This window comes from Centrocercus urophasianus, unplaced genomic scaffold, assembly GCF_019232065.1.
Source record: "Centrocercus urophasianus isolate 14NV4802_14NV808 unplaced genomic scaffold, USGS_Curo_1.0 seq_29, whole genome shotgun sequence".
Classification (NCBI taxonomy): domain Eukaryota; kingdom Metazoa; phylum Chordata; class Aves; order Galliformes; family Phasianidae; genus Centrocercus; species Centrocercus urophasianus.
Window position 1 is genome coordinate 2641931 of NW_024884855.1, and position 15673 is coordinate 2657603.

The following is a 15673-nucleotide window of genomic DNA, read 5'->3' on the forward strand; positions in this document are numbered from 1 at the left end:
TGTTTAGTTGTGCGTTATGTTAATGAACTCATGAACTCAGGGAATGAGAACTGTTGAGAATGGGCATGTGAAGTATGTCATTGTACTCTATTTAATAGCTGGAAACTTGAGAGTCTAGTCTGATCACATCTGCAGCGTGCAGAGAGCTTGCAGATTGATGAGTAAAATGAAGGCAAAGAAGGGCGGGGGGAGTCAAAGGCTTGTATTAGAAAAAATCTTCTAGTGGATTGTTAGAACAAGACAACTTGTTAAAGAAGGAGATGATATAAAATATATTTTCATGTGTAAACAGAAGAAAGTAAAAAATATAATCAAAGAAGACAATACATATGGGGAGTAAGGAGAGAAATAGTACCAGGTATAAAGTAGACGTAATGGCAGTAGAAATTGACATTGAGATGAATGCTGAGGAAGAGGAAACCAAAATGTGGAACAAGTACTGTGTGATGTAATTAGAGTGCTGAACATCTTCTTTCTTCGGTTCACTTTAAATAAGGCTATAATTTCATCTGTTATTTGTTTCATGAAGAAAGCTTTGTATGAAGGGTATATGAAGGAATTTCAGCGGAGATCAAAAACTGGGAAATATATTTTAGACAGTGAAAGTGACTACCAGCAATCGAAGTGGAGAATTTTAGTACAGATGCTTTCTTGTAATTGTGAGGGAGGAGAAATAATGCACTGTAACCACAATTCGTGTTGCAGTGGCTCAGTCACAATTGTAATGCCTGTTTATTCTGCTGACTCAGTTACTCCATACACTTAATCTGCTTTACGTTATTTTTGTTAACTTGTGCAGATTGTTTGAATGACTGAGGGCCACACGCACTCAGCTGGCATGAAGTTACTGAACTAAGGTTTGCACACTTGAGAACTATCTTATGCCACTGACGGGTTATTTAACCCAAGTTGAGGATATAAAAATGGCAGTGAAGACAGATGTGGTCCTCATTATAGAATATTATAAAGGCTGACTCTAAACTACTAAGCAGTTTGTCTTAATTAATTTGCAACAAGAAATATTTTAAGACACAGGGAATGAGTAAAGTAGAATCACAGGATTATAGGGGTTAGAAAGGGACCTCTGGAGGTAATCGAGTCCAGCCCCACTTCTAAAGCAGGTTCTCTACAGTAGGTCACACAGGTGGGCATCCAAAGCACTTAAACCCATGCAAAGTTGTTTAATTATTGGTTAGAAAACAGTTTCATATCTATGAAAAAAGAATTCTAGGAAATGATTGCAATGTATGATGTTATTTAGATGTGTGTTTTCTTATTAAATCAAAATTTCAATTTTCTCTGTTTTTCTTAGCCCTATAAAATACAACTGAATAACTTCCCCAAATTTGTTATTTTAAATGCTTCCAGGTAATGCATTAATATATCATATGGTCCTGAGTGAAGTAATTCAGATTTCAATAACATGGCTATTTCCAGACCCTCTATTAGTTGACAAGGAACTCAAGATTTATGTGGCTTCCAGGACAACTTGAATATAAATTGTAAAAGGAGCTGTGGCCAGATGGGTCCTTCTGTGGTGCATTCATTCTCTTCCCAGATTTGAGACTTGTTCTCTGTGCTCAACTTCAGAGAGAGAAAAGGGGATGATGAGTCAAGCAAATTACCCTTTGGAAAATCATATACTGGAGGAAAGAAAAATGCAGTGTAGTTCTTGATGCTTTATACTTAGTCTTTCTGTTAGAAAATATTATTTGACTCCCATGATAAGATTCAGTCACAGGAGTCAACGAGTGACGGTGAATGGAAGAGATAGTCTGAAAATATACAACAATGTGAAGAAAGTTAAGAGAAAAAAAATCGTAAGAAGTAGCAGGTCTCATATTCAACATATACTACAAGAGTGTAAGAGGAAATCAGATAAAATTAGCTGATTTCTTTTCATAGTTCATGTCCTGCCTACAAATGTTATACTCATTTGCCTGTTTCTGTCTCTTCGTGTTAATACTAGCCATATTTAATGGTAGTCATGCATTTGTGTCTCATTTAGTGCTGAGTACTTCCTCCAGTATAACATTTGTTAAGCAGCTACTGAGCTGGAATTCAAAATAAGTTTCCGTCTGTACATGATTGAGCATTATATGTAAAAGACCTAGACAAATGAACTAACCTACTCAGGATTACATCCAGCTGCATTTGGGAATTCAAAGTGTTTCAGTCTATATTCATCTTTTGACATCTCCACTACAAATTCACAAGTCACCAAGAGGAGAAAGAAAATACGTCCTGTTTTTAACACACACTCTCTCAAATTTGTTATTTTCTGAATAATAATGTTCAGTAATAATGGAAAATAGTATGTCTTAACGTTCTGTGGGGGGTTGATCTTGGCTGATGGCCAGATCCAGCTGCTCTCTCACTCCCACTCCTCAGCATAATGCAGGGAGAAAATGAGATGGAGCTCATGGATTGAGATAAGGACAGGGAGATCACTTGCTAATTACCTTCATGGTCAATGCAGACTGGACTTCAGGAAACTAATTTAATTGATTACTAAATAAAATAGGGTTGGTGGTGAGAACCAAAGACAAAAATTATAACACTTAATTGTCTGTATCTCGCTTTTTGTAGTCTCAATTAAACTCCTTCATTCCATGCTCCTCCGTCTCCTACTCAAGTGGAAGGGTGTAGGCGGCTGGGAAATGGGGGATTGCAACCAGTTTGTAAGATTTTCTCTCCACTGAGGGGATTTCCTGCTGCTTCAGTGTGAGCTCTCCATGAGCTGCAGCTTCCCTTAGAACTTACTGACCTGATCTGGCATGTGCTGCTCCTCTGGGGTCTCTCAAGAGTTGCAGCAGAACTTTGCATTTGTTCAGCATTTCTGTAGTTGTACTTACAGAATTTAATGATAATGGAGATAATTATTTCTGGCATTTGGTTCTGAAGCATTTATTTTGGACTGCCTCTGACAATTCTAGAGGCTGATCTCCAGAATTAGTAAGTAGGAAAACAGTTTGTTTCTATTTTATTTTTATTTTTATTTTATTTTATTTTATTTTATTTTATTTTATTTTATTTTATTTTATTTTATTTTATTTTATTGTTAGAAATAAAATAGGACTTCAGTCTTCCTGTTGTGCACTGATTTATTATCAGTGTTTCAGTGGTCATCTTGGGAAACATCAGAACTTCAATAAGAAAGAATGATTTTTCTCTGGAACACTGCATGACCTGGATGCTCTTTTAGGATGATACATTTTTTGATTCACTTTTTCAGTAACCTCTTGCAAAAAGTTCTGAGCATAACCACTACTGTTTGATTGTTGTTTATTTTTAAACCACATTATTTAAAACAAAAACAAAAAAAAAAAAACAGAGCTTTATCTTAATTTTGTTTAGCTCTCGTGCTGTGTTATTGTAAATAACATCTTGCTTTGAGTTGTTTATTGAACACAGAAATATATAATTTTAGACTTGTTACATTAAGCCTTAAATAATTTCACACACTGTACAACAGCACTGATCTATGTGGCATCTTTTTGGATGTGGAGACTGTGTTTGGCCTCTTATATGAAGGAATGTGTAATCTTGTCCAGAGATTATTTAGAAAATGGAGTCCTTGTCTATGGAATAAATATGCTTTTTTTTTTCTTTTCAAATGCATATCATTTGAAAAACAGACTTCCTATATGAAATTCCTGAAAATGGCCTCTGCCTGCATTAACCTTTGCATTGTTTGTATATGATTTGTATGTGTATTCATGATTGTGTAATTCTATCTTGCAGTCATGTGGAATGTTGTACTTACACGCAAATAGGTCTTATACAAACATGTAATATTTTAAAAGAATTAGAATATAAAAACCAAAATGTAGGTACACTGCAAGATAAAAAATATTTTTTCTGTTAACAAATTGTGTAGGCCATATATGACACATTCTAATCTGCAGACCAAATAAATGGAAAAATACATAAGTAAATATCTGAACTTAACCAAAGTGAATGCCAGCCACTCTGACATAAGTAGAGCCAGGCTTTCATACATTATGACACTGTAAATTTATCATTGATGAAGTGTAATTCAGTTTATGTACATGTATGCATATTTTTTCTTTTCTCAAGTGAATCTGACTTAGTCACTAGTTCATGCCGGTGGCTTTTGGTCACTGACCTCAGTTGTTCAATTATATTTCTGACATGAAAATTCTTTTAGAAATTGCAGAACAGCTTAGGCTAGCAACTTCATAACTATTACTCCAGAAACTAATATTTCAAACTGAGAATTTTGTTGCAAATAACCTATTAAGTGCTCTCATATTTAGTTATTGAGACTGCTTGGACTGATTCTGTATTAGAAATACAGAAGTTTTAAGTTGTAGATCTGCAAAACAAAACAAAATTGCCGGACTTCTACAATGTGTGTAATTAGTGTTGATGTTACATATTTCCAATTTTATTTTGTGTAATGATTTAAACCATCCTTGTCGTATTCTATCATTTCTCCTGGAGGGTTAGAATCTAAAATTTGAGCTAATTAAAATAAGAATTTGTCTAAGCTGAAATGAAGCAGTCTTTAATTGCATCACAATTCTACATTTTTTCAGACAAGAAATAGTGATGTATCCAACTACAACTTCACGGTAGCTCACAACTGTGGGCATGTTTGCCAAGGTGGTAAAATGACAGTGAGAAAGGCTAATACTTTTCTCATAAGAATAGAGTTAATCCATTTTAACGAGACCTGTTGTCATTATCATAAATGTCTATCAAAGCAGTACCTATGAATACTCTCATCTGTGTGTGCATTAGTTATTGAGATTTGAAGCAGTGGGTATAGAATTCCATCAGTACAATTATTTCACACATTTTCCTCACCCTATAACCTATTTTTAGTGTTTTCCTCCATCTAAGTCGTGACGAATACCACTTTGTTTTAGAGGGCTGACAATTATAGGACAAGAAAGTATTATTTCAGGAAATAACATTTTCTAAATGAATTAAAACAGGTCACAGAATTGGACCTGTGAAAATTTCTGTAGAAAAAATGCTGCCAATTTTTCAGATTTTTTCCTTCAAAAAAGAAAAAACAGCTTTCCAGAAGTGTTTTCCAATTCTGCCATGCTTCATGTTTCACCTCTTTTTGACTAAGCATTTGGCATACTTTTTTAAAAAAAAAAAAAAATTCAGTACAGTTCCACTTCTGATAATTGCTACCAACCTCCTTAACCAATGTGAAGAGTGCCTTCCTTCCCCCCTCCCTCTGTTCTTGTGACAAGACTAACCTCAGCTGTGCAGGGGTTGGTGGCATTTGCATGTGGAAATGCACTAATATGGATGTTTTTCTTTGTGTGTGCATCCTTGCAGTGTTGTATACCAGGATGGATTTTATGGTGCAGACATTTATGTAAGTATTCATTGATGTGCATGCTGTCCTTGTACATTACCAGAGTCATTCTTTTTACAAGTTTGCTGCCTAGCTTGACTCTGTTTTGTCTATTTACCATCCCTTGCCTGTCAGAAGGAATTGAGAAGAATATCTCTCACATTGGAAGACCTTTCTGTTCATTACATCTATCATTGTTCAGTGGAGCTGAATTAACTCTTCAATCAAATGTTGAATAAATGCAAAAAGATGTGAAAAATATGTGCGTGCATGTATGGTTGTTTGTGGAGGAGTGTCTCCCTTCAAAATTAAAGTATTAAGAGAAGTTGAAAATAAAGCAGAAACATTCTTCTGCCAACCCCCAAAATATTTTGGCTTTTTTGTGTTTTGTTGTTGTTGTTGTTCTTTTGTTTTTGTTTTTGTTTTTCTTTTTCAAACAAGGCTAGTTAAGCATTAATGATACTTGAGGTATGAAAATGCAGTATGGAGAGGTATACACTCAAGTAAATTTTCTCAAATCTCAGCAACATTTGGGATGTGTCATGGTAGAGCTTAATTACACCGTAAGTTTAAGATGTGTCTCTGTATTTTGTCATTTGAATAGACTTCTGTAGACTGCTCTTTTAAAATCCACATATTTCAATTTAAATGAAATAGGTAAAGATTGCTCAAGTTGTATGAAGTGCTTATTTTTGTTAGTTAGTACTGATAGCCTTGGATAGTAATTACCAGCTTCTCATTGAAATGTATATAGCTCATTGGTCACCAATTTCATTTTAAAGGATATTTTTGAACTTCTTTTCTTACTAATATTCAAGTTTTTTACCTTGAATATATAAAGAGAGGCTACTTACATCTGAGCATATAAGAGGCTTAAGACTGAGGTTGAATTTCAGGCTTCTAAAATAATTTTTGCACCCTGTGTTTACAGTTTTGTAAAAATGCTTGGCTATGAAATACGTTACCAGTAATAAGGTAATCTTTCACATCTGTTATTATTTTTGCAATAGCAGACTGGTCCAGGTATCTTTATTTCAACAGACAGCTTGCTATATCCTAATTGTGCTTATGTTTTTCTGTCTCTATTGAGTTACAAAGAGATGGATGAGGTGAAATTGGTTTGAACATTAAGAATTCACTAGGTAATGCTAGGAAACATTCCTTGTCTTTATTACCAGCAATCTTTTAGAGCTATTTCTAAAGGAACAGCGTATTTTTGAATACATTTTATATGAAAGGAAAACAATTTGAACTTATGGAAGAAGTAGGTTTTGGTTTTTTGGCTTGATAAAAAGCTGACACCCATCTGATGATTAATTTGCGAAGTTGAAAAATATTTTAAAAATAAATTAACAGTTTAAGTTTAAAATTCTATGTGCATTTAGAGATGCTATCTGTAACATATTGTTAGTGACACATGAGAATAACTTATTTGTCAAAAGCTTACTCTAGTAAGCTGCTTAAGTCTCACCTAAATGCATTGCTATTGAATTTTTGAGCTATATAGAATACACAGTGTTAAATTTTTATCAAGTCTGATTTCCAGTTTTCATATTTCTGCAAACTGTGACATCCATTTTGCCCAGTTTCCCAATGTGAAAATCTAAAAGGCATCAAGAAGTCCACCTCAGTATTGCTTAATGTTGATAGTATAGTTTGGAGTTAAATGTTTATGTAACAGTTCATGGTTTTGGAAACCACTGTTGCTGCAAAGCAAGGTGTCTCTTTCGGTGCTTGACAAAATGGTTTCATTTTAAGGGGTCCTTCATCCTCTCATAGTCTTGAACATTTTTCTTCCAAGCAGAAAGAAATTTCAATGAGGAAGATACTGGAAAAATTACTGATTTCCAGTGTAGTTTCAGTCTTGTTGTTTTGACTACTCAAGTAAATTAAAAATGTGATAGCTATGCTGCTACACCGGTTTAGACTCAGTTGCAGCTTTGTACCTCTCAGTGCATTTCCTAGTTCTTTTACTGCAGCAGAATGATTACAGAAGTTCATATAATTGAAACATTCTTGTGGAAATCTATTATTTTATAACGTTCATGGCTTCTTAGTTCATAATTCATTTTTCCTCACATTTTTCTTTCTTCCATCCAAACCATTTTGATGGTGAAAGGAGGAGAGAGCTAGTATAAGCTGAAAGAAAATTTATTATGAAGTGTATTAGTTCTCAGTGTATCAGTTTGCAGCAGACTAAGTTATTTATTAAATCCCAATTGGCTATGATATAATTTTACTCAGCTTTTGATTTTAATTATTGAGATGAAGCTTTGGGAAAGAACAAGTGCTTTGTGGGAAAAAAAAAGAGAAATAAAATTTTAAATTTATAGGTTGTAATAGTAAATTGGAGAGAAAGGAGCCATTGAAACGATACAGAAAACAGAATCAAAGGAACACTGCTGAAAGTTATAATAAACAATATTCATGAACAAATATATCAAAGCAGATTTCATTCTGATGTGATTACACTGATTAACAACAGTGGTATGGACTGTGCCAAGGTAGCCTTTGGTGGCTAGCCTTTGTGCAAGGGAAGCTGGGAATTAAACTGACTGTGTCAAAACAACAGGGTGAAACAAGAACAGAAAATAACCAGAGTTGCTTAATACTAACCAGAGGCATAGAAGAGAATAGCAATATAAAAATAGGTGGAAAATACAGTCTAAAAATGAAAATCCAGGCCCATGACTGTTTGTAATACAATATATTCTATATTTCGTACGGTGCGATATGAAATGTAATAATGTCTCTGAAATAGCTGAGCTATTGAATTCCTTTCTAAATGTGCCTTTAAGTAGGAAAATAAAGGAGATGATTAGGAAGAAAGGAAGACCTTTTAAAATTAAGTATTGATTCACTAAAAGAAAAAGTCATTAAAAAAGAATTAAGGTTGCCTGCCAGCAAATACAGAAGTTCCTAGATGAAGATTGACACCTGAAAAAATAAGAAAATACGCTCCACAAAATGAAACAAAAATAGTAACAGATGAAGAAATGCACAGTTAAAATGACAGTGCTCCATTATTGCTTTGTTGCAATTCCTTTTTCTTACTGTTGGCATGAAGAACGTTTTCAGAACATGTCAGTCTTTGATAAACAACTAAAATGTGGAGAGGCTAAGAAACAGCGCAAGCTTCAAATTCTCATCACCAGTTTCAGATGTGGTAGTGTGATTCAATTGTGTATATTAGTCAGTCTCATGGCTCACTGTATGATTTTTTAACTTTTTCTAAGGATTCTGGACCTCTGATACTGAAGCTGGTAAGGGTCCAAGATAACTCATACCTACATAGAAAGATATTTTTTCTGAGTTAATGATTGAGATAAGGCGTACTTTCTGAGCAAGGGTTTGGAAGGATATTTTCAACAGCTAACACCATCTCCTCCAGCTCAAATGCAGAGGATGGTATTGAGGATGGAGCACCTGTCTACTTTCCAAGCAGAAAGCAGGCACATTCATTAAACTGTATCAATTATCTAAGCAATATTCCCTTCCTGCTGGATGGGTGCCCTCTGATATCCTGAAAGACACTGTTCTGATGTGAAAAGCAGAGATATGTAGTTAGTACCAAGGTCTTTTCTTTTAAGTAGAAAAGATTTTTTTGTGTGCTTTTAAAATGAAGAGATGTAACACAGAAATAAAATGAATGGAGCAATGTCTTTTTTGTGGGCAAACAGGGTCCCAAGGTGTGTGGCTCCTCCTAATGCTCTGTCCACAAGAACACTCCATGATTCCCTTTTTGAAAGTTCTGAGAGCTAATGATGCAATGTCTTTATCTCCCTGATCTTTATTTGTGATTTAAACACTATTTTGAAAAAATGCAGGCTCATTCCTGACTACTGTACTGGATTAGAATTCATTTTGTGCTGTTAATTTGTGTACATAACCAATAATTTATCTGAGGGAACGGATACCTCTGGGATTACCACAAATGCCTAAAAATAGAAATATGTACGCAAAATATCTCAAGAACTTGGAGTGAAAGGACGTATAGGAAGTAAACACTGAGGAAAAATATTCTCAACATTCATATAGAATATTAACTGTTATTAATAGAAAAAAATAATGGAAAATAGGCATCACTTTAAGTCATATAATCTAGATGTGTTCACAGATAACACTGTCAGTCCATCTGAGATCAAGATAAAAATTTCATTATTTCAGGAGAAAGTGCACACATATACATGGTATTGTAAATTATGAATGTGTAACTTATTTTTGTGGAAATTATACTCAATACACATACAGATTTTATTTAAAAATTTGGATGTATTTGATTTTACATTCATTTTCATTTTATTTTATCCAAAATTTCTGCAAATGCAGCTAAAACTGATGAGGATTTCTCTGTAACAACTGACGAGTGATCTTGCACCGATCCCACAATTCTTTCAATTTGTTTGAGCCGTGGAGATGTATGGAACACTGAAAGGAAACTATTTAATAAGTAGTTTTGGGAACTTCTCCAAATTCCATGCTTGCATCTTTTTTTCCATCCCTACGCCCATCCTTCCTTTACTCATTGCAATCATTGCATTTCTGTTTCTTTATAGAGCATTATTGCAAGAGCCTGTGTATGGCAATAAGTTACTACAGGTATGACGTGCTGACTGATGGAAAATACACAGTAGGCTAAATATAGGCTATTGTGAAATCATACTAATCCTCAAGTTATTCAGTGAGAATATGGATTCTGTGTGTAGAAATGGTAGGAATAATCTACCAACTGCCTTTAATTTCCAGTTGTATTGTATGTATTCACGTCCTATTTAGTACAACATTCATTATAAGTGTTCCATTCATTATATTATGCCAGTGACATACATGTGTATATTTGGACTGCAAGTATTTTGACTTCAATATGTACTTAACTTTTTCAGGCAACTTAAGCTGTACTAGCATTGTGGTATCATTCCTTTGGAAGTAGAAAATACAGGAGTGTAGATAAGGCAGTAGACATTTTTAATAGTTTTAGCTGAATATAAATTCAGTTTACTAACTAAGAATTCATAAGTCAGATACTTTATTTACTTGCTGAGGGAAACTAAAACCTAAATAATTCTAAAATGTAGGATCTGACAAGGGGGAATGGTTTTAAAATGAAAGCGAGCAGAATTACATTAGATATTATGAGGAAATCTTTTATTCAGAGAGCGATGAGATGCTGGCACAGCCTGCCCTGAGAAACTGTGGATACCTCTTCCCTGGAGGTGTTCAAGACCAGTCTGGATGGGGCCCTGGGCAGCCTGATCTGGTAGCTGGTAACCAGCATACAGCAGGGGTTGGAACTGGATGGCCTTCAAAGCCCCTTCCAATTCAAGCTATTCTCTGATTTTATGCTTCTATAATTCTGTGATCTGATGTAACTGAAGTAAAATAGTAATTGTACCAAACCAAAGCTTCAGAATAGCTGTAAAATTATTTCCCTAACAATGTTTTTGTATTTAATTTTGTATTCGAGGATAAAAGTTTGAGGTTGGAAGAGACGGCCGGAGGTCGATATTATTCCACTGCTCAGTCACTCACTGAAAAAATGCTTCCCGGTGTTCAGATTGAACCTCCTTTGTTAGATTCTGTGCTCACTGTCTCTTGTGTTGGTATGAGGCATTGCTGGTTCTGTCCTGCGTGCACTCTCCTTTAGGGGTTTATCCATGTTAGTAAGATCTCCCTGAGCCTTCTCTTCTCCAGGCTAAACAGCCCCAGGTCTCTAAGCTTCTTTCTCATAGAAGTCCCTCAGCCCCTTTATCATCTTTGTGCCCCTTGTTTGGACTCTGTCCAGTGTTTACATGTCACTTTTGTACTGGAGAGGACTGGTGAGGCATCACCAGTTCTAGAAAGTATTATCTCCCTTGATCTCTTAGCAGTGTTCCTTCTAATCCAGCTCAGGTTACCATTAACCTTAAGCAGCAAGGACATGTTGTTCATGGTGAAATTGATGTCTGCCTGGACCCCCAGGACCTTTGCTACAAAGCAGCTTTCTAGCTGGGTGCCCCCAGCCATGTCCTGGTGTGGGGTGGTTTTTCTCTGGGTGGAACTCTGCACTTCCACTTGCTGACCTTCATGAGGCTCCTGCTAACTCATTTATACTAACTTGCTCAGATGCCTCTGGGAACCAGCACGACCTTCTGGCCTATCAGCCATTCCTCCCAGTATTTGTCGTCTGCAGACTTGCAAATGGAACATTACACCCCCTTAATAGCAGATCATTAATAGCTTATGTTACAAATAAGAAATTGTGACTTAGACTTGTAGAGAATTACGATCTCATTGATATTCAAATCTATCCTGCAATTTATAACTCAAAAAAAAAAAGAAAACAGACAAATTTTATAATGTAGGTATCTTTTTATTGCTTAGACTCCTTTTTTTCCAGAACATTCACAAATTTAATTGTGATTGTTCAATCCATGGCAGTTTAATAAAATTCAGGGTTGACCTTCATTGTTCAGCAGCATTTCTTTGATGAAAGCAAATCAAAATGCAGGCACTGAAGGAATGTAATTCATGTGTAGGGAAAGCAGATTTTGAACAAGAAATGATCAGTCTTCACAAACTGACCAATTTTGAGTGGTACTCAAAGGAAAGAAATAAAATTCTTACAGAGCCTGCCATCTGTAGGTTTAAGACCAGCTGATGCATGAACAGCCTGCCTCATTTTAGTCTGATTAAGAACACTGAAACATTAATACTTCTGGTGGTGACCCATTTTCAATACTGTACCAGGGTGGGAAATCAATATGTGAGCAGCTGGATTGAAATGAAGAGACCTCTTGCATATAAATGGAGGTTTTTAGGAATGCACTTACTAGGACAATCAAAGGAGTTGTGCGTGTGTCTAACGGAAACATAAAACAACTTGTAGCCTACAACACATTTTCAGAGGACAATGAAAACAAGCTTATCAAGTTTAATATCTTCTTATTTTTTTCCCATTTGAACTCCTTTACATAAGCCCTCACTCCAAACAAACAAACAAAGAGAAAAAAGCCATGGCAAAACCCCCACCACCAAAAACAACACTCATTTTAGCTCTGAAAAGAACTGGAGGAGAGAAGAAGTGAATTTGTGTAATCTCTCACATTTCTCCTTGTAGAACAGCCCAGACCAAGTGCTCATCCTCACTGTTTGCTGGTTCAGTTTGCACTCAGTGATATTGCTTGACATCTGATTGCCTGCATGCACGTGCCTGCAAGCAATATGTGCCTATTATGCATTTTTTGACAGCAATAGCCTCTTACTGGTTTATAAAAATCAAATGATCTAAAATGAGAAAGTATTTCTTCTCAGTGCTTCTTTGCTTGCACAGTGAAGCAGTTTCTACAAAAGGCACAGCATATATAGTATTATGAAAGCACCTGTCTTTTTCTAGTGGTTGTGTGACATGACTGCTTCTGACAAGGAGCTGACCAGTAGTGAGGAGATAAATGTGCTATTTCTTATGTGAGCATTTGAAAAAGACAGAAAGAATGTTCCTCTGTTGTGTTGATAATTCAAAGGCTGAAATTTCTAATGATTTTCATTTGCAAAACCAAAATCGAAAACTCATGGAAGTATCCCCAGTGAAATTCTACTACTTTTATGGTAAGGGTTGACAGAGTAGCCTGTTCTACTAGTCTTACGTGCTTTACAGATCAGCACATTGTCTTGTATGAATGCAGTCTTCGAAAATAAAATCCATCCGTTGAAAGGGCTCACCCTTAGGAAAGGAAGAAATTTTCTTCAAAGCTGAGTGACCTAATGCTTTCTTTCTCAACTCTTTGTTAAGGTGGGGGGAAAGGTGGGAGAGGAAATGCTGAGTCCCATGTCCCAGAGGATTATGGAGTGGTGAATTCTAATTGGAACTTAAATCATGTTTGTGTTGTCTGTGAAGACTGGCCTCTGTTTGTTAATTGGCATGCTGAGATCATTTTGAAATGGTTGATATAACACTGTGGTCCATTGAACAGGAAGCTCTGCTGTTTTCACAGTTTGATAATCAATGCATCACTGCACACAATTCCTTTCAAATGTGTGTTTGTTTGTCCTGTTTGCTTAATTGAACAGCTGCAATTACTGTTACATACAACTGAATGTTAATTCAGGGAAGAAGAGAATTTTCCTTCTTCATTATAATTAAAAGTATAAATTGGAAACCTGTATAACATTGAGTGTTAATTGAGTGCACTAATTCATAGATTTAATCAACCAGGTATGATAGATCATATTTTATACACACACAGATTCCAAAAAAAAAAAAAAAAAGAATTATTGGTATAGTTTTTCGTTTGGGTTCAACACGGCTTTGTTAATATGCACATACTGCAGTCATAAGAACAATTGCTACTTGAAAACTTGCGGAAGAATACAATATTGTGTTTTAAAAAACTGTGCTGTTGAATACAGTTCATTGCTTTCTTCACATCTCTGGAACAAATGTTAACATTTTTGTGGTGATGATAAATTTTGCTTAACAATTCACTCAAATAGGCCAAATGTATTTAACCCTTTAACTGAACTTGCAGCATGACAGTAATATTCCAATCCGTTGTTGCTAGATTTTGCAAAATATCATTTAAGTTACAATAGCAATCCAGTTAGAATTTGAGTTTGTGTTTCAGGGTGGTTATGCTGCCTACCGGTATGCCCAGCCTGCCACTGCCACTGCAGCTGCCTACAGTGACAGGTAAGATCTCATTTATTGCTAATAAATATCTGACCAGTGGAAGTCAAAGATGATTCTATAAATTTGCCTTGTTGAAGTCTCATAACTGTCTTGTTGCTCTGCAGATAATTGTGATATCCAAAACAGGCTGTTTTATTATAATCCATGAATAGCCATAAATTGAGAGGTTTTAGGCCTTAATTGAGAATTAGGCATGAGATGTGCACATTCCCAAGCTGAACATCATCCAGTTAATGTCTGTGACCCTTGTACAATTTAGATAAATATACGTATAGCTTCATGACGATCTGCTACTAAAGATCATAATTTGTCTTAGGAGTGTTATTTCATTTGATTTAGAAGCTGTGCCCTCAGTTCTTATTGATGTTATTTCAGTTAGTGGAAATTGGGAATGAACTGCATCTAAGCCTGAACTATCCCAAGCAAAAAAAAAAAAATATTTTTTCCATTTGCTTTCTTTCCAAGCATGTGATTTTTTGAAATAGTGGGAAAAAAAATAGTTATGCTTCTTCTCCAGTATGCTTTTGTCTTCAAAATGTAAGCCACGTTGATGAGAGGAATACCCGAACTAACAGATCATTAAAACATGCGTAAGAAAAACATATAGAGGCGTAATATCCATAAAGCAAAAGTGATGTCGTATAAATTAACTCATCTTCTCACAAGATGAAAATCAAGGCCCATTTCATGTTGGTGTCTAAATTGCAAATTTCTAATAGAACAGGATTTTGTCAGATTGCATAAAATTAAACATGCATCAGTCTTTGCAGTGTGTCTGGACATTACTTAGTACTGAAAAGAAGGAATATTCCACTGGTTCTTCAGAAATTGTACCCTAGACAGAATCTTTACAACTGTTTTCATGTCTTTGAAGAGTGTACAATCATGAAGGCAAGATGCATGTTGTGAAAGACAAATACATGCATATATTTTGCTTCACAACAACAGTGGAACGTAAGGTCACTGTTCTCAGTTCCTCATTTATGAAAATTTTCCCTTGTAATCATGCAGATGATTTCTTAAGTCTTGAATTGAAAAATTACTTCTGATGCTAAATTAAACATTGCTTTTAAGTGTTTCTGTTTCTTAAAGAAATCAACAGATTAAGAAATTTCAGTGAACTGTTTCTTAGATTGAAGTGCTGTTCATGGATTCTGTATTTTTAGAATAAAATACCATGGTATGAATGTTACAATGCTATGCATGCATATTTGCCTTTAAAACGCTTATTCTGGATAATGAAGACGTATTTTTTAAAGTTATGTGATTAAAATAATTTGCATGTGTGGCTGAGGCATGCTGTGTCAGACAGGTAAGCAAGTTACTTTCTATTATTTTTGAATCAGTAATATTGACTAGGTACTGCTGTTTGCACTATGTTTGCAGTCTACTATTTCTACTTAGGGTAACATACAGGGTGAAGTGCTATTCAGTAGTTTCATTTCATTTCCACAAAGGTGAGTTAGCATATTGCAGCTCTAGAATTTTTCTCTGAACTTATAATGCAAAAGAATTCCTAATCATAAAAACTTACTAAGTTGGAAGAACAACATTAAAAATAGCCCCCCATGGTTAGTCATTTTTTGCTAGATATCATTCAGATTTCCCAGAATCATCTTATAGGTTGATTATTTCAACAGAAAAATGAATTTATGAAAAATCTGTAT

The 15673-nt window shown here is 35.2% G+C and overlaps 1 protein-coding gene across 3 annotated transcripts in view; it reads left to right on the top strand.

Moving 5' to 3' along the window:
• The window catches only part of RBFOX1 (RNA binding fox-1 homolog 1), a 256432-nt gene that overhangs the window by 212330 nt on the left and 28429 nt on the right, over positions 1 to 15673 (top strand). For 2 of the 3 annotated variants that reach the window (XM_042827856.1, XM_042827858.1), the window contains exons 10-11: positions 9898 to 9940; positions 13942 to 14006. In XM_042827856.1, the coding sequence (XP_042683790.1) occupies positions 9898 to 9940; positions 13942 to 14006 (108 nt within the window). Of the gene's footprint in view, positions 1 to 5322; positions 5363 to 9897; positions 9941 to 13941; positions 14007 to 15673 lie in introns of all 3 variants that reach the window. The other variant, XM_042827855.1, reaches the window with a different exon arrangement.